Source organism: Doryrhamphus excisus, linkage group LG12 (genome assembly GCF_037039965.1).
Source record: "Doryrhamphus excisus strain RoL-2023G ecotype Guam linkage group LG12, RoL_Dexc_Guam_v1.1, whole genome shotgun sequence".
Taxonomy (NCBI): domain Eukaryota; kingdom Metazoa; phylum Chordata; class Actinopteri; order Syngnathiformes; family Syngnathidae; genus Doryrhamphus; species Doryrhamphus excisus.
Window position 1 is genome coordinate 2,744,462 of NC_136368.1, and position 27,725 is coordinate 2,772,186.

General features: G+C 41.8%; 1 protein-coding gene across 4 annotated transcripts in view; it reads left to right on the plus strand.

The window, feature by feature from the left end:
- Window positions 1-27,725, plus strand: part of fign (fidgetin) — a 73,202-nt gene that overhangs the window by 20,338 nt on the left and 25,139 nt on the right. The window contains exons 1-2 of one of the 4 annotated variants that reach the window (XM_058081885.2): window positions 23,661-23,809; window positions 24,321-24,355. The exons of 2 other annotated variants lie outside the window; for them this stretch is intronic. In XM_058081885.2, coding sequence (XP_057937868.2) covers window positions 24,331-24,355 — 25 coding nt within the window. In that variant the 5' untranslated portion in view covers window positions 23,661-23,809; window positions 24,321-24,330. Of the gene's footprint in view, window positions 1-23,660; window positions 23,810-24,320; window positions 24,356-27,725 lie in introns of those variants that run through there. One more of the 4 variants, XM_058081888.2, reaches the window with a different exon arrangement.

Sequence of the window (27,725 nt, forward strand, 5' to 3'; positions counted from 1 at the left end):
TCTTGTCAAGTTAAATATGTTAAATATATATATAAATAATATATGTTAAATATAAGGTAATGTAATGTCACGTATTGGTTATATGAGGAGGAGAGCTGCCTGTTGGCATCCAGTAAATGCAAGGTGTGCTACGTTGCACATATGATGATGTCAGTACTTCTTGATCCTGGCCGTCTTCTCACCAGCCAAGATTGACAATTAGAGCGGTCACTGGAACATTGCAGTGAATGGTCTTTAAAAATGGAGGTCACATTCATGACCCACTTTGCATTGACCTTCTATGGTGCAGTGGAGGCGTGGCCACGGTGTGACGTGAGGCGGGGTTGCCTACACAGGCTTTTTGTCACAATTCCATGCACACTTTTGTAGTCGAGACCCCTGGTTAGACCCTTAACACCCTCTCCATACATAGCATTCATTTACCAAGGTTGGCTGCTCTTGCTTTAGGAAAACAACAACAATGTTTTCTCTACCGCCTTGGGAGTCTCTTCGTTCGGCAGGCAATTAAAAAATAAGCATGGCTGGTGGGATCTTAAGTGGACGTACGTTTGATCAGCGCTTGCCTCAAACTGTCACTCCGTCCAGGATAGCAGGAATCATTGCTAAGATGGACATGCCATGGCTGAGATGGACATGCCATGGCTGTGGCGGACACTCCATGGCCGAGATGCAAACGCCATGGCCGAAACAGACACTCCATGGTCAAGGTGGACAGATCGACTGAAAAAGAGGTTCTCCTCTCCTTTCGTGTGGTAGTGGTATATTTTTTTGGCCTTTTTGGACTTCTTCCCCATTCAGACGCATTCCTATGTTTAGAATGAGCACATTGGAGAGACTAACTGAATGACCTTGGTATACATGGAAAGGAATATTCCAATCTCTCGTCTACATCCGCCGCTATAATCACACAGAATAGTCAATGGGGCATGCGCAGTAAAACGTAAACATCAACATCACGTGATAACGACTTCCCCGAGTATTTTTTTAACTTGTTGGAATAACTCCGTATCACAAGTTTTTCGTTCGTCCAGTCTCGAAATTAGTTTGGATCAAAAACAAACTTTCCGCAGCAGTCCAATGTCGATTGCTCGCCTCCATTTTTAAAACTCAAGAACGCTCAGAATGGGTGAGAAAATCAAGTGCTCCTTTTTTCTCCTGTCTGTGACATTAACGGCTTCACTTATAAACAAACTTCCACTCTAAGAGGAAGGACGTTTTACCAAAAACTTCTCAGCCATCTGAAATGTTTGAAAGTGCAAAAGACTTGCCAGAGACTTGCTCAGAGTGTGTGCCCGAATACGGTACACCTTGCTGGGCCACAGTGGGTGGCTCCTCCCCCTCTATACTCTGCTTCTCCTGGTAGTAGTCATGTGCTAGTAGTCATGTCATGATATATGATGTCGTTTCATTCATTTTGTTTGGGAAAAACAGATATCATGTAAACTTGTCAACTATAGAGGTGTTATTTCATGTTTAAAGGGCTCTAATCATGTTAGATTTAGAAAGTTGTGGGACCATCATTGGTGTGGGACCAATGACGATTGTGTTCCTCACACGTACAGAGCAATATGTCATCATATCGCTATGATGGCTCAATGGGAAAGGAGTGCGGATATTTGGGTTTATGTATTCCTCTTGTCTGTACTTTCACTTCATCTTGTGAACACGCGCTTTACAGATCATCTCCCCCGGACGTCCAATTTGTGCTTCTCCGACTGTTGCGGGCAGCAGGAGTGCGTTAGCAGGCCCCGTCAAAGCCGGAACCCCCGCTCCGCTGTCAAAGCGTGACACCTCCCATCCCGTGCTCTTGTCAGTCTGCTGCAGAAAAAGTGGATTCCTGTCACTTTCACAAAGCAAAGCCTCGCCTGCAACACAACGCCGATTCTTCTCCAGATGAGGGCGGGGGGGGGGGGGGGGGGTCATCGCGGGGGTGGGTTTGAGGGGTCGTGTGGACTGTTTGGAAGCAGATGCTTCATCCCACATAAGCAGCACGTGCGTGGTGGATGTGGTCATGCATGCATGTGTATGTGGAGATACGCCCCCACCCCGCCCCTTCATTTTGTTTTCCCGGGAGACACCCTGTTGAGAAAACGACGTACACCTCATAGTCTTATTCATATTCCCTGGCAGACATCATCCTATGTTGATTATTTTTAATGTTTACACATAAATGGACTGTCACTGACTTTATGATTTGATTGTGAATGACAAAATACATAAAATCATAATTAATTCCTACTTTGGCACATATAACAACACCCGCTATGAATACACTCCTCATCTGGATCTGAAGAGCAGTTGAAATACATCAAGAATGTTCATGTTGCACTGTCTGGGCTTCAGAAGGTTGGAGGTAGAGCTTCCAAATGGAACCAGAAGAAATGGAAGTGAGATAAAAAGTCAGCATTTAAGGGAAATAGGTCAGGTGATCAAAAGTTGAAGATAATAGCTAGAAATAAAATCTTGCAATAGCTGCACATTTTTTGTTAAAGAGGTGAAAAGTGGGTTTGTGTGTCTAGATTGGGTAGGCAACCTGCGAAAAGAAATCTGATGAGAGAAGAAAAATGAGTAGAATTATTACTATTATTACTATTAACTTGGCTTATTTTATTTCATCTTGGAGTTTGAAGTGAAACTTGAAGTTCCAGTTTCAAAAGCTGTCGTGAGTATGTAGGGCCCTTAACTTTACCGGCGTGAGCGTGCCATCCTCGTGGTAAGCTAACCATGGAGACAAAAAATGGTTCAGTCCCAGCAAGAAATGATTTTGGAAAAAGCTCCAAGTATGTTTTTTTTAGATTAAGATTAACATTAAGATATGCCTTTATTCGTCCCTCAGTGGGGAAATTTGTATTGCACAGCAGCAAGAGTACAGAGTCAGTTAAGCAGTACAAAATACACAATATAGAAAAATAAACAATATAAACAACCCAAGTATTAACAAAATCAACAGTTTTTCCCAGAGTTCTATACAATACAGTATGTAGATAATATGAAACGAGATGAGATATATGACCAGTCTATACACTGAGATCTTGTTAGAGAGTTAATATGAGGCATTATAGAAATACTTCACATAGAAAAATTAAATGATATAATATTGAAGCAGGGCTACATTTTATCGGAATGTTACACAAATACCAGGAGTCAAAAAGGCCTGTCAATGTGCTCATATGCTTGTAGTTTTTCCGGAGTATAAGAGAAGGAAAGATTGCTGTTTTACTAGTAAAGGTTGCTGACCTCCGGCGTAGATTCCAGGTTGCCGCCGTGACTTGTCGAGTCTTCCTTTTGGGCTGCGTTCGGACGCCGGCTGTACGTACAGTGTGTTGATGTAGCATTCCTTCAAGGCTAAGAGCAGGCGGACTGTCCTGCATAAAGATGAGCACGGCGTGTATGAAAGCATTAGAAGTGGTCGATTTAAAGTTGTGACAGTTCAAGGGAAGCGGGGGCCATAACATATTCAGAATGGCGCGGTGCAAGGTCGGTCTTTTAGTACCTCTTCATGTCTATGCACTGAGGCAGACAAGGATGCAGCACATTTCATTTGGGACCGCCGGGGAAGACAATGTGGAGCCATGACTTGTCTAGACGCCGGGTGCTCGTCCTTAGCGCACGGGCCCGCTAACAGCCCCTGCATTGAAATAAATCTAAGACTCAGACTGTGCTTCTGTCAAAGCGGCAGCGCAGCGCCCAGACAAAGGAATTCTCTTCGCCTGCTTTGTAATGCATTCCGTTTACATGGCGATATATAACATTGGCTCCGACTTGGCTGATTGACCTGCATTCCTCAGCCCGCCCGCTCTCTCTTTGCCACACCTGGGGCCCGGCGCTGGCGTGCGGCTGTCACCGGCCATCGCCACGACCCGCGATTGATGACAGCTATTCACTGATGAAGCTGTATTCATCATTCCTGTCCAGGGCTGCACTGACCAGATGGACCCTGACCATCCATCCACTGTCAGGGACACATCTGTTCCCGTTGTTGCTTGGAGTACTAACAAGTCACCTGCTCTGCGAACGCTGGCGTCACACTCACAGCAACCCTCAAGACGCTCAGCACAGAGCTTATGAAGGGGAGACATGGCCGCCTCTCACGGTCATTAGCCACGTTGCCAGCACACGCGACGCCATTTCACCTCAAACAATGGATGTGCGCTCCTCCCTCCTTTATGCTGCTTAATTGCTTCCAGTAGGAACTACCAAGTAGGTTTCTACATTAGAAAATTGATTTTTTTAATCATTAGAGCCCTCTATACATATGATAGCACCCCTATAGTCACCTTTACACTCCTATTACCCAATATAGCAGACATAATAAGAGAAAATAATCCATATAAGCCATAGAAAACCTGTTCTGTTCATCATTTTCATAAACACAATTCCTCGGCAAAGCTCACCATAAATGAATGTCCTTGTGGATGCCTCAGTCTTCCATACAGTCCACATGCCCAGTCCAGCGCATTCTGCACTGGCAGACCATGAGGCGCATGCTGAGGGAGCCTGCTTCCTTCATTGTGTCATCCTCACAAGAGGCTTTTCCATCGGTGTGCACCACTGTGGAAGCCAGTCGCCAGCCTTCACTCGTACCGGGGGTCATTTTGTGACACAAAAACACAACATGGGCACACTCATTTTTTAAGACTCCCCCCTTGAAGTGAAATATGTCGGCCCATGGGCCAGTTTTGGACCACTTTTTTATGGTCAAAAACAAGTCTTACAGATCACTTACACACATATACATTATTATATACATATAGCTGAATACTAAACAATAAATATAGCCACATCCATGTCAATGTCGGGCTTAAAGTGGTGTGCCTCGTCTGTTTCTGGTTACAAGGCGATTTTATGGCTCTTGTTTTCAGAATTACTAATTTTATCAGTAATCGCCTATTTGTTAGCCCCTAGCCCCCCCGCAGGGGATCTTGGAATTGTCCTGATGTTACCCCTTTATACAGCACCCATACAGCTTCTATGCTGGAGCCCACCCCAGCTTGTCTCGGTCAGTTGTTGTTTTCGGTTGTATTTCTATGTGCACTTTTCAGCATGTTTATTTATTTATTTCCGAGGGTTTAAGCCTGTTTCTTTGAGGTGGAAAAAGCAGCAAATGAGATGTGTTTATTTTGTCGGGATCGCCACTCGATCTGCTCTTAAAAATAGGGAAATGATTTGAATATGAGTTGGCTATGGACAAAGCTAATGAACAGTTTTGGACGATCCAAAATCCTTAGTGAGACACAGCCTTAGTCATGATTGTAACGATTTGGCAAGGACTTAGAAAGATACATAAGAAGATATTTGCTTGTGTGTTTGTGTGTTGTGGACTTGGACAGGCCAGCAACAACAGGGTGCACTCGTTACGGAGCAAACCACCATTACTAGTGTAGTGTCTGCAGCCGGCTTAGCTTTGTTGAAGTGACAGATTGGCCAGGAGAATTGTGCTGCTAATAGATTTTGTGCAGACATATTTCCTCCTGGTGGTATCAGACAGTGACACGTACGTAACCCTGGTCTCCAGCTTGGTCCACTTAGGGGCAACACTACTGGGGGTGGCGGGACTAAACAACCCTGCTGTGGTATTTTTCCAGCAGCGAGGCTGTCATTACTGCGTTTCCATGGCAAAGATGTGTGACAAATAGACTTTTAACAAGGGTGTTTAGCTGCCAACGCCTGGAAATGGGCTAACTGGACCTGGCGCCACGGCTTGTGTAATGAATTCCATATCTGCTCCTTTCCACAGTATATAGGACATATCTAATTGTCCTCATCATGCGGCCACTGGCAGCAGCTAATGGACAAAGCGTCCCACGTCCTCCCACGCTTCTCTCGCCACCTGAGTTGTGATCTTCCTTTCAAAGCGCAATTATCAGCCGATTAACGAGTTGAATCTGCCGCAACAGGCCGCGCTGTGAAAATGCATGTCGCTTCCAAAGCACTTGGCCGCTTACCATCGCTCAAGGTGACAGAAATATTGCACATCTTGCACGCCACCGAAGGGCTCCTGAAAGTGAAAGTCAACGCAAGGTCGGCCTTCCTCTCGCTCTTTACTCAGCACATTCTTCTCTTCTCCACATCAGCGGATCATCATTGGATCATCATTGAACGCCGTTGGATCATAACCAAATACCAATGGACCTCATTGAAATTGTGGAACATGATTGGATAATCATTGATTGGTCATTGATTCATCATTGATAATCATTGACTCATCATTGGCTCACCATTGGACATCATTTACATTATGAAACATGATTGAATAATCATTGATTAATCATTGATCGTGGTTGATTAATCATCAATTAATCACTGAGTACTCATTGATTCAGCAATGATTCATCATTGGATCATCATTGAACATCACTGGATCATTGGACATCATTTACATTATGGAACATGAGTGAATAATCATTGATTAATCATTGATCGTGGTTGATTAATCATCAATTAATCACTGAGTACTCATTGATTCAGCATTGATTCAGCATTGGATCATCATTGGATCATCTTTGAACATCACTGGATCATTGGACATCATTTACATTATGGAACATGATTGAATAATCATTGATTAATCATTGATCATAGTTGATTAATCATCAATTAATCACTGAGTACTCATTGATTCACCATTGGATCATCATTGAACATCACTGGATCATTGGAAATCATTTACATTATGTAACATGATTGAATAATCATTGATTAATCATTGATTCATGAGTGAATCATCATTGGGTCACCATTGAATCATCATTGGATCCTTGGACGCCATTGAAATTATGTAACATGACTGAATAATCATCAGTTAATCATTGATTTATTGAGTAGAAAAGTCATTACACCAACTTTATTTTAGATATTGACTGACTTTGAAGGTAAGAAATGCTAAGTGCTATATGCTAAGTTGTGTGTGTGTGTGTGTGAAGGGCCGGTGTACGTGAGAGTCCCTGCAGGTCGGCCTTCCTCTGGCGTGTTCGCGGCCCACGTTGGCGGAGCAGCTTTACTCAGCAGATTCCTCTGGGCTGGGAAAGGCAAAGAGTCTGGTACTGTCCTAATGTTAATTATTGATCATCGGATCAGGAGAGATGAAGACATTTCTTCTTGTTAAGTGAGAAGTCTGTCTTGTCTGCTGAGTGAGAGCTGCCAAAAGATCAATACTTCCAATCATGCCAGAGAGCTCTCGTGTCAGTCACGCTGAGTAAGGTGATTACAATCGAGTCTTAAGACAATGAAGAACTTCACGGGGTTTCCTCAGACGCACTCAGCCTCCACTCAGGGAGCCTGATGAACTCCGAGCGGCTAAATAGACCTCCAAACCACTTCAGCGCTCGCCCTGAGAGGCCGATAGCGCTGAGCTTGTGCCAAACTTGCTACTTCCAGCCCGTCTGCACACGAGGACGCAATATCAACCAAACCCGACACCCAGAAAAAGCATTTTTCATGCCAAAGATCGACACAGCTGATCATAATCTTACCTCATTGGAGCCTTTTTTGAATGATCGGTTATCAGAACTAATAATTAATCTTAATTCCGTCACATGTCACACCCCAACAGTATATATCATACTGTTTCTTGGTTTATGTCTGCCCTGGTTAGCAAGTTTACCAACATTTTGGTAAAATTTTGCCATGGCTTGCTTTCGCTTGCTTGTTTAGCATCTAGTTTGTTGACGCCGAGTAGTATAAGAGTAGTAGAGAGTTACGTCACCTAACAAATACAAAAGAAGACCATGCAGGGTACCGAGACCAGTGCGGCCATTCCGCCGAGGTATGTAAATGTGATGGGAGTGGCTCCGTCATCACGCACGTCCATGCATACGCATCTACTCTGGTTCCCGTGTCACAGTCGATCAACCCAGCGGCACATGAAGGCCGACACTTGGTATTTGTGCCTTTCTCATTTTCCGTCCATAACAGTAATTCCCGCCTCCAACAAGAATTTTTTTTGTGTCATTTTCTGCTTTTAAAACTAGAATTATTGTCTATAAAATGTGTTTTGTGTCCGCATTTTTGGATGTCTGGAACGGATGAATTGGATGTACATTATTTGCTATGGGAACATTTGCTTTGGTTAGAGTCCGTTTTGGTTTGAGCTGGACCTTCTGGAACATACAGAAAATACATTTATAACACAGTTCAATGAAGAAATTTCAATACTGAGTTTTTATTTTCTATGATGACCGCACATGACCGGGATTATGTCGTCACAAAATATTGTGTTGCTCTATTGGAGTGTTTGTCTTTCTCATCTGCATTCTTATCCAGTTCTCCGCTTTGAATGAAAGGACTGATTGAATTGAATGATTGCTCTAATTTCCATGCCGAGGAGGTTGAAAACCGCTGGAAAGTTCCCAGTGGTGAAAAATGAATCCAATATTTACCTTTAAAACTTGGTTGATGCATGGCAAACTGCAAAGCCTCATAATAAACATGAAATGAAGAGCTCCAATCAAAACGCAGAATTATTGGTGAGAGTTGACCTACCTTCTTCACCTTTGGAAGAGCAGACTTTCATTACTTCAGCAAGTATTTCATCTTTTATTAATTAATTATTATTTTTTTTGTATTAGTTAATATTATTATTACAAATGTCTTAATATTGAGTAATATCAATATCACCGTTTGCTCTGAGGTGTGCTTCCACTGCATACGCATGATGAATATACCGCAAACACTTCATTCTTTTCATCCACGCTCGTATTGTCAGGAACAGCATGAGCCGGTTCTGGAACCCAAAAGTCCTTATAACAAAAATCTTTATGAACAAAGGGTGCCCTCCAGGTAAAAAGTACAAATATACGTCAACAACAATACTAGGGTCCAAACAGAAACATGGCAAAGCCACACAAAAAAGTGAAGACACAAACCACTACAAGGGGAAAAGGCTGGCAGGGAAATAACAGGCACAAAGCTGGTGGACAAAAAAGTAACCATCAGAACGCCGCTGAGTACCTCAAGCGGGAACCAGGTACTTGCAAGACAAGTCGGAATAAAAGGCAGAAAGCCGAGCTGAGCGGAGGGCGTGAGAAGCATCAGGGAGAATGGCCGCAGGTGTGTACAGGAAACACTTTTAATGCTTATTTCAATAGTGCATTGTATTTTATTGTGGCGAGCAGGAAGTGTGTCCTCTCTGTGACAGAGCTGTATGTATATGTATATGTATATGTATATGTATATGTATATGTATATGTATATGTATATATATATGTATATGTATATGTATATGTATATGTATATGTATATGTATATGTATATGTACATGTATATGTATATGTATAGCATAAATGTAAATGTATAAAAAAATATATGTATATATACATATACATATATGTATGTGTATATATATATATATTCATATATATGTACATATATATATATATACACACTAGGTTCACTAATACATAACATTAAACTTATAACTGTGTGCCGCAAAGCATGATGGGAGATGGCAAACATGTATATGTATAGCATAAATGTAAATGTATAAATATATATATATATATCAATATATACATATACATATATGTATGTATATATATACATATATACACTAGGGTCATTAATACATAACATTAAACTCATAACTGTGTGCCGCAAAGCATGATGGGAGATGGCACTAGACTTATTTGGTATACCCACCGCTTCCCCGATTGTGGCAAAGTAGTAAAAGTTGTGTAGTGCAGCTGGAATACTGCTTGGATCCAGACCCAGAGATGCTCGGTTCAAATCTACATTTTAGCGTATTTCCACAGCATTTCAGTCCAGCTTCAGCTTTCTAAATACAGGCTTGAACATGATTAGAGCCCTGTAGACATGACATTGACTGCCTCGTGACCACAGTATCACGTATAACTAGTCTTTCACTATTTGACACCAGGCCATTTTGTCGAGCACCAAAGACTTGGTGGGGGCCCTCGTGAACCTGTGCCGGCTGGCGCAGACCATGACGAAGATGTTAAAGCCGCACAGCAGACAAAGAGTCAAGGCGTGGCGGGGTGATGGCAGTACGTGTACTGTGAGTACATTTGGAGTATTTAATGTGTCAGTCGAGCGGCCTTCCACGTTTTGGTGGCCTCCTGTGTGAATGCGTGCATGAGCTTGAATACATCATGCACTCCAGAGATGTCGGCACTAATGGAGGCTGAGGCGGTTGTGCGTGTATTGATTGCTCACACCTACAGATTATTGCTGTGAAGAGTGACCCAAAAAAAAAAAAAAAACTTCAGCTGCCTACAAGAGTCGGGCAGCTCTACTCGGAGGAGCAACACGTTTAATTGTTTGTGGTGTGGTGCGGCCCCTACTGCTGAGGGCCCTGGGGGGACGGAGGCTAGAACAGGCTGTGACCTTTCAGCCTCATTCACACGTAGACTGGGAAATGTATCCGTGATCCTTCCTTCACAATGCCTCCAATTACCAGACACCAACAAAATGGGGGCTCTTACGTGCTGGAATAAGAACAGTTGATCCTTTAGAGAATAAAGTGCAGCTTATGAAGCCGACTCAGGCAAAGTGGGCCAAAGCGTTGCAGACTCGTGCAGTAGAGTCAAGGTAAAATGTCATTACGTCGCCGTGGCTTCTCTGACACCTTCCCACCGCACGTATCGATGCACAGATGCCACCAGGACGCCAGGTGGGGGGATGTGGGGGGTGTGCGAGGCGTTCCAGCGCATCAGCATTCAGCTCGGCGCTTTGCAATTATAATGAATATTAATGGCTGTTTTCTCATACATAATATTCTCATAATGACTCTACAAAGTAAATGCAGCCCTCCTACTACAAGCATTTATCATAACTAGCAAGCAAAGCACTAACACTGTCACCCACCCAGGAGATAAAGCCATCACGCTATTTATACCCCCCCGTAATTCCGACACCACAGTCAATAAGTTGCTCTTTTATGAAGTCGACTCTACATATCTTTTACAATCAAACAAGACACCGTAAACACGATATCTTTATGTTGGCGTCTTAGTGCTATTATCCTCAAGGAACGCCACGCCTCCACATACTCGACTCTCTGACTTACCTTCCAGACTCAGAACACAGGAAACGGGGGAAAAGGACCAGAAAAGAAAAGAGAAAAAGGCTGTGAGAAAAAAAAGACAAAGAAAAAATGAAAACAAATTATACAAAAACAAGGTGGACAAAAAAAAGCCGGAAAAAAAAGAAAGAAACATAGAGAAAAGAAAAAGAGAAAAGGGAGAAAACAGAAAAAAAGCTGTTAAAAGAGCAGAGCAGCCTGAAAAAAATGAAATGGGAAAAAAACTAAAATAGCAGTCATGCACAGTGTATCTCAGTTACAGTCCGCCCTGGTTAACAAGCAACACTTTTGTGAAAATTTTGTTTCTGCATGTAAAACTATAATAATTATCTATAAAATGTGTTGATGTTTTTGAGTGTCTGGAATTGATGAATTGGATTTACATGATTGTATACATGAGCTTTTGTCTTGGTTATTGTCCGTCTCGATTATGAGTCGGACCCTCACAAATAGATTCATGATGTTAACCAAGACACAAGAAATCTTGTCACGTTTTAATCTCACGAGATCCCTTGCTAATAAATAAAAAAACACACAAAGATTTATCTTGAAATATATACACAGTGGTATCTTGGATAGCATCTGCCTTGGTTAGCATCTTTTTCGGTTAACAAGCAAGATTTTTGCTAAAATTCCACCTTGGTTTCTGCATGTAAAACTTTTGTTATTTGTTATTAAAATGTCTTTTTGGGTGTGTGGAACTGATGACTTAGCTTTACATGATTGCATACAAGAGCATTTGGAGAAAAGAAAAAGACAAAAAACAGAAAAAAGCATTAAAACAGCAGAGCAGCTGGAAATAAAAACAAAAAAATGAAATGTAAAAAAAAAAGCGAGAGAGAAGAAAAAACATTCTTTTGGACTTGAAAAAATGAAATAGGAAAAAAGGGGAAAAATGTAAGAAAAATTGAAACAAAAAGAAAAAGGGGGAGAAAAAATTTTTTCCTTTGGGCCATTAAAACAGCTGAAGAGCCTTGAAAAATGGGAAAAACTAAAAAAAGAAAAAGCCATTTCAACAGCGGAGAAGCCAAGAAAAGAGAAAAAAATGAAATGAATAAAAGAAAAAAAAAGAGAAAAAAAATCTTCCCTGAGGCCACGGGCCGTGAAAACAGCAGAGGAGCCTGTAAAAAAGGAAATGAAAAGCGGAGAAAGAAGGGGGTAAAAGGGGGAAAGGAAAAGGCGGCATAAAGAGGGTGCTTGATGTTGCGGCGTTAGCGCTGTTATGTTGAATGAAGAGCACGCTGACATAAAAAGCTCCCAAATAGAAAGGGGCTGCTGTGCATGTGTCAAATACCTTTCCCCTCGGGCCGTTAAAACAGCGGAGGAGCTCGGTTCAATCCTCCCAGACATTATCTGTGAATCTGTGAGCGACTCAACTCAACCCTGTTTGGGAATTGCCAAAGCCTTGGGAGAAATAGACTCGGAATAGAAATTCCATTTCACAAGTGGAGTGGTCTACTTGGGAAAGATCATTTGCTTTGGAGCGAGTAAACAGAAGGGACTCCATCGCTCTCAATGACTCGTGTGTGAAAGCTGCGGATTACGGCCCATCAGGACGTCTTGCTGCGGCAAAAGCCGGGAGAAAATGAAGAGAGTGCTTTCATTTCTTCATGTTTGTCTTTGGCTCCTTTACGTTCCATCAACCAGCCTTTCCTTCCAGTCCGGCCGGCGTGGGACTTCCATGTCCACCTTGTGGTCACTGTCAGAATTCCAAATCATTCTGCCCACTTTAGCTCGAAAAGTACGAAAACAATTTTGCTAAAATGCGTAACCTTGTGCACGCTAGACTCCTCCATGCTCTCCCACTTCCTCCTTCCTGTCACATGGGATTTTATTCCACCCGCTGATCCCTGGCTTATCAAATGAACTTCTGCCACCTTGTGGCTGTTTTTATGGCTTAAAAACATCCCAAAGACGTAGAAAATAGGTTGTTGGCATGAAGGCTTATAAGCGTATAAAAACGTTTTTGGTAGTGAATGAGGTAAACGGCAAAGTACATGTTTTATTTATTGATGGTTTTTGGTAAAAATAATGCTAACTGCTCAGTTCTGCTCAGTTCAGTTATTTTAGTATCATTTCCTGCATAGAAAACTATAATTATTGTCTTTAAAATGTCTTTTGTGTTAAAATTTTTGGGTGTCTGAAACAGATTTTTTATGGGAGAATTTGCCTGGGTTAGAGTCCGTCTTAGTTTGAGGGATTCATGATGTAAACCAAGGCACGAGAAATCTTGTTAGAAAAATGTTTTAATCTCACAGATCTCTTGACACCTTCGCTAATTACTAATTATATTGCTAAATACAATTGTCTTGAAATATATGCACAGTGGTATCTCAGTTAGCATCCATCCGGGTTAGCATCTTTTCCGGTTTTTACAAAAAATTTGCCTTGGTTTCTGAATGTAAAAATATAATTATTGTCCATAAAATGTCTCTTCTGTTAATGTTTTTGGATGTCTGGAACCGATGAACTGGATTCACATGATTTTACATGCGAGCATTTGTCTTGGTTAGAGTCCATCTTGGTTTGAGTTGGATCTTCTGGAAATTATACTAACCGAGGCAATAGAAATCTCGTCACGTTTTAATCTCACAAGATCTTCTGACACTCTTGCTAATGACTAAAAAAAACAAAAAGATTTGGCTTGAAATATATGCACAGTGGTACCTCAGTATCTCGGTTGCAAGGTTTTTCGGTTAACAAGCAAAATTTATGCTAAAATTACACCTTGGTTTGTGCATGTAATTAATTTAATGGGATAATTTTGTCTATGAAATGTCTTTTATGTTTCTGGAAGTTTTTGTGTGTCTGGAATTGATGAACATGATTTTATACAGGAGCTTTTGCCTTGGTTAGAGTCTTTCTCGGTTTGAGTCGGGCATTCATGATGTACTTTACCATCATGAAAAACCTGTTTGTTAAAAAGTGTTTTAAAAATGACAAACACCCAAGATTGTGTTTACTCTTTACCTTGTAGGAACAACGCATCCACTTGTAGAACCGAAGACTAGCAGGTTTGGAAAAAAGGTTGTCTTTATTTACATCCATGGTATGTAGACTATGTCTCCCAAACAGGAGTTACTAGTCATGACAACTAGTTTTTCGGAGGTAGGGTTGTGGGGGTGGACCTGTGAATGCAGAGAAAGTTTTTTTTATTTTTTCATAACAAGTGAAATGTTTTTGCACTGAGTGGGCAAGGTTGCATTTTCAATGTTGTTCACGTTTCATTCAAATCAGGCTTTTGCTCCGGCAACAATCTGGAAGAGTGAGCGTGGCTGCTGGAAGATGTGTTGTTGTTGTTGTTGTTGTTCCTTTTTTTCCCAATTACATTACACGTCCTCAGGTGGGAGCCAGCACTGGATTTTTCCCAGACAACAAAAATAGGAATCAAATATTCATCAAATTTTGCGTGAGGTGTATTGCATCACAATCATGGATCTGCAGCCTGCTATAAAATAACATTGTTGCAGTACTTCCAAAATATAGTAGTATACTCCACTGTAGTATTCCGATGATAGATTATCTGGTGGGACGTCATGTTGGGGGGGGGGCTCTTTTTATGACGGCACCTGACGCTAATTCTGTTTCTACTAGGCGACAGTCTTCTACTCTCTGTGTGTATGCTCACAGCCCCGCCTCCACCCACCCAGACAAAGAGACTGTATGACTGACTAAAGGGTAAGAGTGTAATGCAGTAGAAAATAAAATTAGTAGATTTTAATTCATTCTTACTTATTAAAAATATTTTTATTGTATGTTAAATACGTTCGTTAAATACCAAATATGCTTTTATAAACGCCAGCACCAAATCCCAACAACGTATTTATACGTACGTATTTATTTTTGCTCAAGAGGCAAAAAGAGGTGTCAATGCAAAAATGCAAAAAGGTAGAACCAAACTTTATTTTTCTGACGAAAGACGGCAGTCTAACATTTCTTTTGGTAGGTTCCATATTCCATAAAAAACAATATTCTGTGTGCCCTGAGAGATCAGTCCAAATGGTAAAATGTATTCACGAGGTTGTCTTCTATCCTCACAGCCTTGTCGCTATCATGGAATAGCCATCTGTCCATCTGTTTCTCCTTGGTCCATTGTTGTCTTGCGGCTTCCTGTTTTGGAAAAGAAAATAAACTTCCAGTATGACCAGGATACGATGAACATCCAGCAGCAACACAACGTTTTGGCATGACTATTATTTGGATGAAAGATCGAGTGAGGCAAGTCCACCATCTACCTGCCTTTGTTTACTCTGCTTTACCTGAGAGGTGTCACCCCCATGACCTCATTTCCGGGCATGAGACTGAACAGCGAGAGCTAGCTTGTCATGGCTAGCGCTGTCAACTATAAATGTCATTTTTGCAGAAGATAATTACAATGAATATTTAACATATTTAAGCAAAGTTGATGCATCATGCCCTACTAAAGAGATAACATCCAACCCGAGCACCAAAAGCAAACTTTCGTGTTGGACCTGCGGAAGTATCGAACATGTCGCCGATTGAGACCGATGTCAAGTTGAAATGCCGTTATTGAGATTGGGAAGAAAGACAAGTTTGGTTCTCGTCAAAGTAGCTCATTAAGGCTCACCCTGACATGGGATAGCGGCACATATTGACGGCGCACACCTGAACCCCCGCCTACTATGACAGAGCCGTCAAAGCGGGGGGGGGGGGGGGATGCCTGTCTCCACTGACTCAGCCTTGAGCGTCCGGAAAGCACCGCATTGCCCACTGGCACCCTGCCACGCTGGCACAAGCCCTGTTGTCCTTCCCTCCCTTCCATCTCCCCTTTCCTGCTATTCTATCAACTTCCTGTAACGCGAGAGACAAAAAAGACAATGAATGAGTGTCTTTGTTATTTGTGAGGAGGCGGCGGCCTGCTTTTTTTTTTTTTTGCCCACCATATGACATGGTGCTTGTACAGTATGTCTTGGAGCAGACTTTTGAACAGTCCCTGCATCATCTGCTGTATCTGTCACATCCACAATTACATTATTGCTGTCTCACTCGCAAGAGCAAGCGTGTCAGAGCTCTCGGAGCCAAACAGATGGAGCTTGTTGGCAACAGACGGCATGCAAATCATGGATCATTTGATTGGAGATCTTATTTAATTATTCCACCAAGTGGCTGTCTTGGAGACGACTCATACAGGGCTTAGTGTACAATATGCAGAAGCAACTGTTAGCATATTCATCTAACACGGCGCTGAGTGGTCCCTAAGAGTCCTGCATTCATATCTGGCTCAGAAAGATCGCAAACGCATTCATCATTCAACCGTTTGCCATTAGCCTGATGCTGATGGCGTCGCGGAGGTGCCGATGAGGGCGCGGGCAGTGGCTTACGTCTGAAGCAATATCATATATTTATATATTTAACCCAGTCACAAAACAATGCAGGTGTGCTTTCAAAGGTTTATTGACCCACAAAGAGATTACTGTCAACGTGTTTCAAGACCACATAAACCACTCTTATGATATTACAGTGTATAATAATAATAAAGTGCTTATCTTAGTCTATTCACGTCAGGGCTGTCCAGCTGTTCTTGGATATATTTTTTATTAATTTATAATAAAAAACAGCATTATACAGTGGTGCCTTGGTTAACATTGTTCAGAATGTCAAACTTAAACCAAAACAGACTTTAACCGAGGCAAATTTTCCCATAGAAAGTTTAGGTTTGGCTTGGGAACTGAAATTGCGCTAACCAAGGCGGACCTTAACTGAGGCACCACCGAACATACAATTTCTAGACAATTTTTTGTATTAGTTACTAGTAAGGCTGTCGATCGAACATGATTAAAATGTTACAAGATTTCTCTTGCCTTGGTTAACATCATTAATCCCATCCAGAAGGTCAGACTCAAACCAAGACAGACTCTAACCAAGGCAAATGCTCCCATAGAAAATCATGTAATCCAGTTCATCCGCTCCAGACACCCAAAAACATTAACAGAAAAGACATTTGATTTGATATGAATGTATTTCGAAAAAGGATACTATTCCAAGAAGATTGAAAGATTGAAGATATTCAAAGTTGCCACAGAAGAGATTAAGTCATGTCTCGTTTCCATGATGTCTTCCATGACACCATTCCATGATAGCGACAAGGCTGTAAAGCAGAATACATCTTACTGTATACAAAATTCTTTTTAAAAAATGGACCAATGTAGAACATAATTCCCAACAATCTATAACCCTTTAACTCTAACATTTCCGAGGACGCCCCGTTCTCTCCACAGGGCAAGAAATCCCGTCACGTTACAATCCCGCAAGAATTAGGATTAGAAGTGAATGAAAGGAAACATTTATTGGCTGCGAGAGGCAAGAAAAGGAGCAATATTTAACATGCGAGCATTATGCTGCAAAGTGACAATTGCACGGAGATCAATAACATCATGGTGTAAAGTGTCTCCGGCTTTAATGCAGAGAGGATGTCATTATTATTTTCTTTCTCCTAATGACCATCATTATGCACGGACACTGATTGAATTCCATTTGTTAGCTACCTTTCAGGCTGAGTGGAATAATTACCATTTAAGTGTCGCCATTAAAATTCATGCACGGATGTTCATATTCACACAATCTTTTTCAAACAACTCAAATATTATTCCGTTACAAGATGCATCATACTTGGCGTCCGCACTGAATGCCTGTTTTTAATTCCGGCAATAAGAAGTGTTACTCGGTTGCTATCAGCGCCGTGCACTCGCTTACATTTTAATTAAAATAGATCTGCTGAAAAGTCGAGTCAATACGAGCACTTTTTCCTCATTGATTTGCCAACCAATTTGATCACATTGAAAATAGAAAGCTTTTAATGATTGCAAACGTTCTTTTCTTCATAAACCTTGCGTTCAACCTTCACATTCCTTAAATCAAAACCATTTCTTGACTGGACATTCTTTATATAGAAATAAGTTCATATGAATGAATCAAATGCATACTCAAGTCCAAACTAGCATTATATTTCATTGAAACACTACTATGAAAATATCACCTCCATAACTTAATACCACCAACACTTACTGGCTGTACCGGCCCTCGGCCCACACCGTACTTGGAGGAAGCGCAGCCACAAGCGGGATCAAATCTTGAGTAGAAAGGCTTCAAAGCTCCGGCAGACGGAGATCCAAAGTGATTTGGATCTCCTGTCACTCGGAGTTGACTTGTCACCGAGTACGTCGCTTGCCGAAGAGGAGGAGGTGGAGAAAGTGCTGCCGCTATTTTTTATTGCGATACCTATTTTGCTATCTGCTATTTACCAACAGGCAAGGCCAAGGACAGCTATGTGTCTAACCCCTGTATGAAATCCTTATTTATTAATACTCGTACTACCTTTTATAGCCGTTTTCTTCTTTTAGTTGTATTCATCAATATGAATATTATTTCTATTAGTATTAGTTGTTATGCATAAGGACATAAAAAAAGACACAATGGTATTGTATAATATTTGTTATTGATTGATTGTGAAGGTTCGTCGTCACGAAAAGAGGACTATGTCGCAGTTAAACAGGAAGCAGGTTTGCTACAAAGGAGAGAAATAATCCCGTCTCGTGTGACATGCGAGTGGGATCGCGCCAGACCTAATCAATCTATGACAGATCACGCTTCTCGGTGCGCTTGTGCGTGCGTGCGTGCGTGCGCGAGAAAGAATGGGGGAAGAAATGCAGAAATTGGAGTGAACAAGTTGTAGTTTAGTGGCCAGAGTGAGACTTCCTGGCGATTCATCAAAGTCAGCGTTCCTGCGTGATTGTAGTTCACGGCGGACAGAATTGAAGGCGCAGCATTGAAAGGAATGTTTATGCCCTCAGCTGTGCCACTGTCAGCCTTGTGGAATTTACTGTAAATCACCTGGCTTTTATTGCAAGATTTACTAGCTTATCCTCCGTGGGTGCTATTCACTGCTAAGGATTTCACGTCCTGCTCCACGGACACCCTTGGACACACGACTTCACATAATGTGCCCAATCAGGCCTGCACGGGCCTCTTTCCCTCCTCGAGCATCATCTTGTGCACGACACCGCCTTTACATGTGGAACTATGTGTATTTCGCTGCCTCTAACGTGTCTATTCTTCATGCACGCTCATTATGGCCAAATTTCTCCAACATCAACATCTCATATGCTATTCCTTCTTACACAAAGATTATAAGGAATATTTACTTCGCAGTCAATGTTATTATTATTTCACTTCATTGTGATTAGCAGTAGGAGTAGCAGTTGTTCTTTAATGTGATTACTGTGTTATTGTCAATAGTAATTGTTATTATTATTAGCATATTAGTTTTAATCTTGTTTGATTTGAGTATATTAGCATGTTAGCATTGTTAGCATGCTAAATTGGCATACTAGCATTTTTTGCAATTTTTGTGAATATGAACCTGAACATACACTTAAGACTATGATGCAAGGTGTTAGCTTGATAGCTTGATAACAATAGCATATTAGCATTTTTGTGATTTTTGTGAACATAAACTTAAGCATATATTTAACATTATCATGTAAATTGTTAGCATGCTAACATTAGCATGTTATCGTTTTAGCCATTATTATAGGTATGCATTTTCATGCTGTGTTAGCATAGTAAAGTTAACATGTTAACATTGCCAGCATGTTAACATTAGCATACCATTTTTATATGTATACGCCATTATGTCATGTGTAATGTCAGAATGTTGAAATGTTAAAATGAGCATTTTTTTGAAATTTTGAGGATGGCTAACCATGAATACTTCATTATGGGTCAGAAATGACAGTCTCCATCCATTTGTGGAAAGCAAAGTCATATGTTAGCGTCCTGACACAGGGCGTCAGAAACGCAAGTTACATTTAGAAGGATTTTTCAGGAAAAAAAAAACAAACTTCCAAACTATTTTTCTTCAGTGTAAGAGGGGTTAAAATTGATCTCTGGCTAGTAAAGGTTGCCGACCCCTGTCCTAGAATGGCCAAGTCAATATGAAGCAAACAGCAAACAGTTAGTGGTTTGGTTATGTAACATATCAGAAAAGATGCAAACATGTCCATCAGTGTTTTCCAAAGCCAAAGCTTCTTTGACCTCAAACACAAAGATAATACCATGCAAGATACCATGCAACATGGTTACACGAGAATAAAGTTCAATCAATCAATGATCAATTAACATTCAACCAATGTTACTAAATGGAATATTTGTGTAGCACAGAAAACCTGTTGAAAACCTTCTGAATACATTTTAAATGTTATTAGAGCCCGGTAGACATTAAATAACACCCCTATAGTCACATTTACGCTCATTTCATCAAGTATCGTAAACTGTGTTATAATAGAAATGATAGAGATTATTCACTCACAATAACAACAACATGTGGGTGGATGCTGCCTGAGGGTGAACCAATCAGTGCCAAGACTACTGAACAATAACTTCCTGTAGTGTATGGTACATGTACCTAGGCTTGCATTTTCCTTCATTTCGCAATTTTTCTGCTTGAAAATGCTTTATTTAGGCCAAGAATACACAGAATTTCCTTTAAGTTTGTTTTATTTTTGAAGGAGTGATAATCAAACAGTGATGTTGTGAGGGACTACTGTATTTTGTTCATGGATGATTGTGTGGGCTTTTTTTTTTCACCAGTAAAATATATTTGTAATCCTGGAATCCATTCTGCATTTAGCATCCTGGGTTGTTTATGTATTGTTTATGTATCTACGAACTGTGGGAATGTAAGACTTGTCATGTTTGTGGCGTTAATCTCCTCTCCTTTGTCATTTGTCATGATTTGTGCGTCATTTTCTGCATTTAAAACGGGAATTGATGTCTTAAAAAATGTGTTGAAGGTAGTCTGGAATTGGATTTACATGCTTTTCTATGGGATAATTTGCTTTGGTTAGAGTCCGTTTTGGTTTGAGTCATGCCTTCTGGAAGGGATTAATGACGAGGCACGGCTGTATCACCAAATCAACTGAATTGTCGATGGTTCATTACCAGCCTAAATGCTTGTAATTCTTACGATAGTCACGGTAATGCATTCAGCTTGGTAGGAAAGGAGGCAGGCTGAATAAGAATCATGAAAAAAGATGGCGAGGCAAAAGAGGCGCCTGGTAGTTTTCTGTTTTCCCGAGCAGGATTCCGCCGTGTGATGGACATGAACTGTGATCCCTGAAGCCGTATGTGCGGGTGTCTGCGTGATGTGTGCGTTGACGTGCTGTAGCAAGGGTTCAGGGAGGCAGCTGAGCAAAATCATTTCCAATGTCCTGCCTGCTGACACAAGGACAAAGGCAGCGTCTCGACATGCCCATAAGAGGAAGCAGACAATGGCCGCGGCTACACCTGGAAATGCGGTGCGCTTGTTTTTCACCGTGACCTCTACGCACGCTGAGATTTCCACAGGCTGCCGAGACGTGCCGACATTGGCTTCGGCCATCATTGCGCCTTTCAAACGCCATCAAATGCAAACGTTCCCAGTGCATAAAAAGCAGATGAATTGCTCGCGCCTAACACGGACCACGCCGGCGTCCGCCTTTCTCTGAAGACCTCATCCAGCCGGAATTAGCGGGGAGCAGCCGGGGGAGTGGTGGAGGTTGAATCAATGCATCACTCCCAGGGCCGAGGGTATGGATATGAGAAGGCATAATGGGACTTTTGGTGGCGATGCTCATATCATGTGTCTAACCAGGGTCTCCCTGCACTGCGTCCCAAAGGAGAGGAGATTACCTCCCTCTGTCAAGGCCGCCGACACGTAATGAAGAGGTGCGGCCAGCAGCACCGCGTCCCCGTCTGCAAGGAAATCAACAACAATATTCATAAAATAGCAGAAGTCATATTTGGCCTATTATGCAAATGCTCTTTTATTGATTTTGCGTAACCTTTGCATAATATTATAGCAGCTGGGACGTTATTTTAAACGGAAGCATCACATGTATGTTTCGGTCAAAAAGATATTTCACACTTTTATATCTCAGACACAATCTACCTTTTTAAAATACATCATTATTATTTTTTTAAAAAGTAGACTTCAATAGACTTCTTATCTTGTGTTTATATCCCACACATCCATAATGCATTTAGATCTGCCATTATTGTTATTGTTAACCGAGTTGGGCTGTGTAAACAAAAATATGCAATACAACAATTACAGGGCAATCATACAAATTATGGTTTTTATTTTTACTTTTGGAAAAGTACAATAAATAATATGACTGGACAAACCAACTTTATTGAACATGCAAGTGCGACATAAATAATCTATAATAACGATATGTACGTATATCATAACAGCACAATACGTTCTTAAATATTCACTGTCGGTGTGTTTTCACAACCAGTTGCTGCTGTCTAACATTTGCAGCATTTCCTAAAAATGCTGGATTGTCATGTGCGTTAAAGAGCATCATTTCTTTTGCAATGACTTTGCTCTGCATCTTCATGCGGTCTTTTGCTTTCATTTATGAATTGATGATTCTTTCATGTAGTTATTTATTACCGTGAGGCCAGGTGGTCCTCAGGTTAGGAAGGAGTAGGAGGAGTCTGGCGTTTTAGTGTCAAAAAGGCTGGCTAAATGTGCTCCCACTGTCCACACCACACATAAGGGACACATCAAATACGACTATAAGGTACAGGTATGACACGAAAGACTCATAAAAACTCCTCCTGCTCGTCTTGCAGGCCTGTCTGGTACCTTCTTCAAATAGCATCACAGGCTAAGCTGGAATGATAACTTCCTCTACTCCTCCCACATCTCTGTGTAACAGCGCACAGACTCCATGACCCCCTCCTAACCATTCATTAGCATTCTTTATCCTTCATCAAGCTGCCGTGTCTCCTCTCGCCCAGCTTATCACTTCCAGGATAAGCTGACTTTCCTTTTCCTTGGCGCACATCTGAAATAAATAATAAAACATCCATAATACTAAATAATATATCTTTACCAATTATGTATACCAATTATTAAGGATGTCCGATAATTATTGGTACCGATGATTGTAAGTATCGGGAATCGAGAGTTGGACAATATCGTCATATCGTTTTTTGGAAAAAAAGCTAATATCGGACATCCCAACCAATTATATACCAATAATATAAAATAATACTTTTGTATAATAATAATAATAATAATAACTAGGAATAACTACAACTATACCTTTTGTACCAATAATACATTTTATCCAATTAATAATATAAATTATACATTCATACCAATCATATAAATCATATGGTTGTATCAGTAATACAGAAAATAGGAGATATAAATAATAATGCAAAATAATATATTTGTATTAGAATTTATAAAAGAATGCATTGACGGCCATAACAATATGAAATAATGCATTCATACCAGCGATAGAAGCTAATGCATTGCTAAGGTGCACGTGTGTACAGGAAGTGGTGCAAGGAGAGTATGTAGAGTATTTACAGTAGAGTGCGTCTTAGCAGTTGGACCACCAGCCTTTTGGGCAAAGGCTGCTTCCTGATTGGCTCTCCTCGTGAGGCGCAGCTCATTAGCGCTCTTTTGAATGTGGCTCTCTCCTGCGGTGCGCATGCGCACTGCGCGGCACGCTGCCTCCCCTCCGGTCCGCCGAGCAGCTGTCCGAGGGCTTGGAATTCCAACATGGCAGAGGCAGCGGTCAGTCTCGCTCCCAGCCAGCAACTTGGAATGCTCTCCGACCCGCACCGCGACCGCGACCGCCACGACCGAAACCGCAACCAGCAGAGCCGGCGGTAGCCTGTCATGTAAGCCCGAGAAGACGCCTTTCCCTCCGCATTGCATCGATGCTCGCCCCTGTGTCACCTACACAGGTAAGCTTCATCCTCCGTCATCTTCTTCCCCCTTCTCTCCATGTCTGCGCGTGCGTGTGCGCGCCTATTCGACGGACTGCGGAATGAAGTTGAAGCAGCGCAAGTTTGGGATTCGGGAAATGAAAGTTTCCGCATCGGGAGAAGGATCTCAATGATCTCGCCGAGTGCAACTCAACGCATGGCGCTCTTCGTCGCTCCGAAGGGCGGCGGGAGAAATGTGTGCGCGCGTGTCGTCGTCAGTGTCACGCTCCTTCTCGTCTTTCCAAACACACCAGCACCTTCCTCCTCCTCCTCCTCCTCCTCCTCCTCCTCCTCCTTCTCCTCCTCCTCGTCTTCCTCCTCCTCTGCGCGTGCTTGGCCAAGCAGGCATCGGTGTGACAGTTATTGTTGTGAAAGTTGCGCACGGCGGTGCTGCGTGTGTGCTCAAAGTGCAATGACGAACCGGGCGCTGGAATTCCTGACTCTTCCTCTTCTTCTTCTTCTTCTTCTGTCCTCCTTCTTTTCCATGCAGGCGTGAAGACATGATTACTAGCAGCACTTTTTATGGTAGGTCCTTCTCTTTATCTCATATTCATATCTATGCCATCACCATGTGTGTGTGTGTGTGTGCAAGTTTGATCCCCTTTTCTTTCAATTCATATGAAAAGTCATATTCCATTCAATTAGCCTCCATGAAAGAAATACTTACTCTCCAATTAAAGACACATGCATGTTTGCAGTTTCATTATCATATTGTTGAACCAAATACATAAAGTTGTAAATATTAAGTGTTTTTTTTGCAGTATTCAGGCTGCTAGGAGGATGCGCTTTTGAAGTATTTGTTAGTATTTGTCAGTATTTGTTAGTATATAAGCACAGAAAGAGTGGAATATGTTTTTATTTATAAATCATCATGCACACCAAACAGAAAAAAAAGAGAGAAAAAGGCAAAGTCAGCAGAAGTTGGGGAGGCTTTGGCAAACAAAGTCAAAGTGTTTATTTTTTTTGTTTTTGTTTTTTTTTTTTTTTTCCAAAAAGCACTTCATTGCATTGAAACATTTCATTTGCATGTTTTGGCCTGCGTGGAGGAAATTAGCATCATCAGCAATGAGCTGAAGTATGTTTTCATTCCTCTTGAAAAGCAAAACACACACAGCATCCACGCTTGAGCGCAGATGAGGTGAAAAATGTACATTCCCAGCGCATCCATTATGTTGGAGTGTTTAAATGTGCCGCACAAAAGTGGCCTTTCAATTTAGCCTGCACAATTTCTAGGGCTTCCGTCTTCATTTATATATTTATATTTTTATATATTTATATCCATCAATTTTTCTACTTGTAATATGTTGGTGTTTACCACTTCATATGCATTTATCTCAAATGGTCAGTATTCCATACATTCTCTTACAAATTGGATTACATGAGACATAATAATGCAAAATTTGAAATATAATTGCTGCTATTTTATTGTTATGATGAAATGATATAAATGCTATGTTAGTGAAATTGGCGGAAGACTACACTGATGTTTTATGCTTTATGGCTAATATTGACCAGCTGATATTTAAGCTCATTGATGCTAGATTGCCGTGTGTGGGGGGACGGGGGGGGGGGGGGGGGGGGTCCTTGCTTAACCCCCGCAGGTCATCTCAGCAGCCGCGTCACAAACGAGGATTTAGCTGGAAGTTTGTTGCTGGATGTGAAACGTGACGTGATGGCAGACGTTCCGGCCTTGTTTCTGCTCGATGTCCACACACGCTCTTTTTATTTTTTAGTATCGGGATGATACCATGCCATAAAACACAAGCTAGTACAGCAGTAAAAAAGGCAGTACTAGCCAAGAGGCTATTGGCCGTGATGTTAAAAAGGCAGTGAAGTACAATTTAAAAAAACGCCTTCCCCAGATTTCTTTTACATTTCGTCTTTGATTGAACCTTATTTGAAATATATATACTGTATTTAAAGTACTTCTTTCCTTTTCTTTGTCTCGCAGAGCGGCTTATTTGCTATTTCTTTATGCACAAACTTCCCTGAAATCCATGAATATTCCCTCCCTCCTTCATGCGGAGACATGTTTTTATTTAGGATGTTTAGCTACTTTAGAAATACGCTATAAAAACATCACAGGAAGGTGAAGTACACCTGCTCCGTCTCGCAAAAGTACAGGTATTATTGCAATACTATCCATAGTATCATTCCAGTATACAAATACCCAAGTAAAAGTACAAATATGCTTCATATTGTACACTCCTGCAACATTAGCTACGCTGTGTACAATGTAAAAGTACACAAATGTAAAAGTACTAATTATGGCAATACACGGGTGTAGAAATGATGCACTCCCCGGTCACATCATTAGGTACAGCATGTACCATCCAAGGTACTGTACAGAAAATGTATTCATGTAATATATGTTTACTAATACTTTAACAGTAGTACTTGGTTTAGAATGGCAGTAGATTGTGTATGTATACTTCATATGTCATCTTTATCATGGGAAGTGATTGGCCCCCGTGACTCACAGCACATAGTAGTAACACCACCAGCGAAGGGGGGCGGGGGGATGCGCGGGGGGGGGGGGGGGGGGGGGGTGTTGTTGCCGCCATTTATTGCTCCTCAATTAGTCCAGAGGCTGCTTTTCATCCGTGGACAGATGTTGAAAACAACAGTCCGAGGATTGAGAGAGCAGTGCAAATATACATTTTGGGTGGTGGGGGGGGGTGTGGGGGGGACGCGGATGGTAGGGCTGTCACGAAAAATGTGAACATGAATTCTAAGAGTGTAAAAAAAACCTCAACATATGGTGTCATATAAGAGAAAAAGGCCGTATGAGTGACAGAAGACCTCACTCCATTCATGCCGTTGTTCTACGGAGGAAATAAAGGTCCCAGGCCTGGTGACCAGCATGCAGTTTGAGTCTGGTGAGATGTCGCACCAGCTTGATGGGCCGCGTGGGCCGGCGGGGTGGAGATGACATGTGCACATACGTGCACTAACGGGGGCCGTGCGTGCGTGTGTGTTTTGGATGTTGATGTTTGGACGTGAGATCAGTGCGGCGTTGTTGTCTTGAAGATGTTAAACGCCGTCGTGTCTGGTTTTCCTAGAAGAAGAAGAAGAAGAGGCATCCCCGGTGGGAGCGTGACTCTATAGAAATATATTCCCGCCTGTCTGCTCGTGCCGGTTTCCACCTGGTGCCGACACGGCGCCGTCTTCCCCCCGGTGGCCGCTCGCCATGTTATCTCTGACAATCCTCGCAGTGATCTAAAGTTGGGCCGCGTTAGAAAGTGGAGGCAGCTGTCTGCCGCTACACCGAGGGATGTGTTTGCTCTACTGCGAAGATGAAGGACCATGAATCCTTGACATCCTCTCGTCCTCCCCCTGCCCCCTTCCCCTCCCACCATCTCATTTCCACACATGCAACTGTCTGCCTTTGTCTCCTGAGTGACAGCGTATCTTCTCACACGGCACTCCGTGTTAGAGTCCAGCAAGAGGAGTCTTTAGTAAGGATGGCTAATGCATGCTTTGGTGGAAGCGGCGTTGCGTTGCACACCGGAAGCTCTCATGTGGAACACAAAGCTCTCCATGCACCTCCCGCTCGCTTGGACAAACATGCCCTCAAAATGATGCATGTTCCCTCCTAACACCTGCTTCCACTCACAGGAAAACCCTTTCACTTCCTCAGCTGTCATGCAAGTGTAAAAAGAAGCATGACTCTGCATGTATGTCTTGAAGGATGGCTGCTTGGATGCTCTTCATAATCATAAAGAACTCATTCAACCTATTTGGACTCATCTTCCAAGGCACACAGAATATTGGCTGTATGGCTCTTTCAACATGGATACTACCAAACGAAAGGTTAGAATCCTGTCTTTCACCAGGAAAAAAAGTATGTTTCCACCTTTTGGCCAGTTCTCGACTAGAAAATGTATATTTGCTG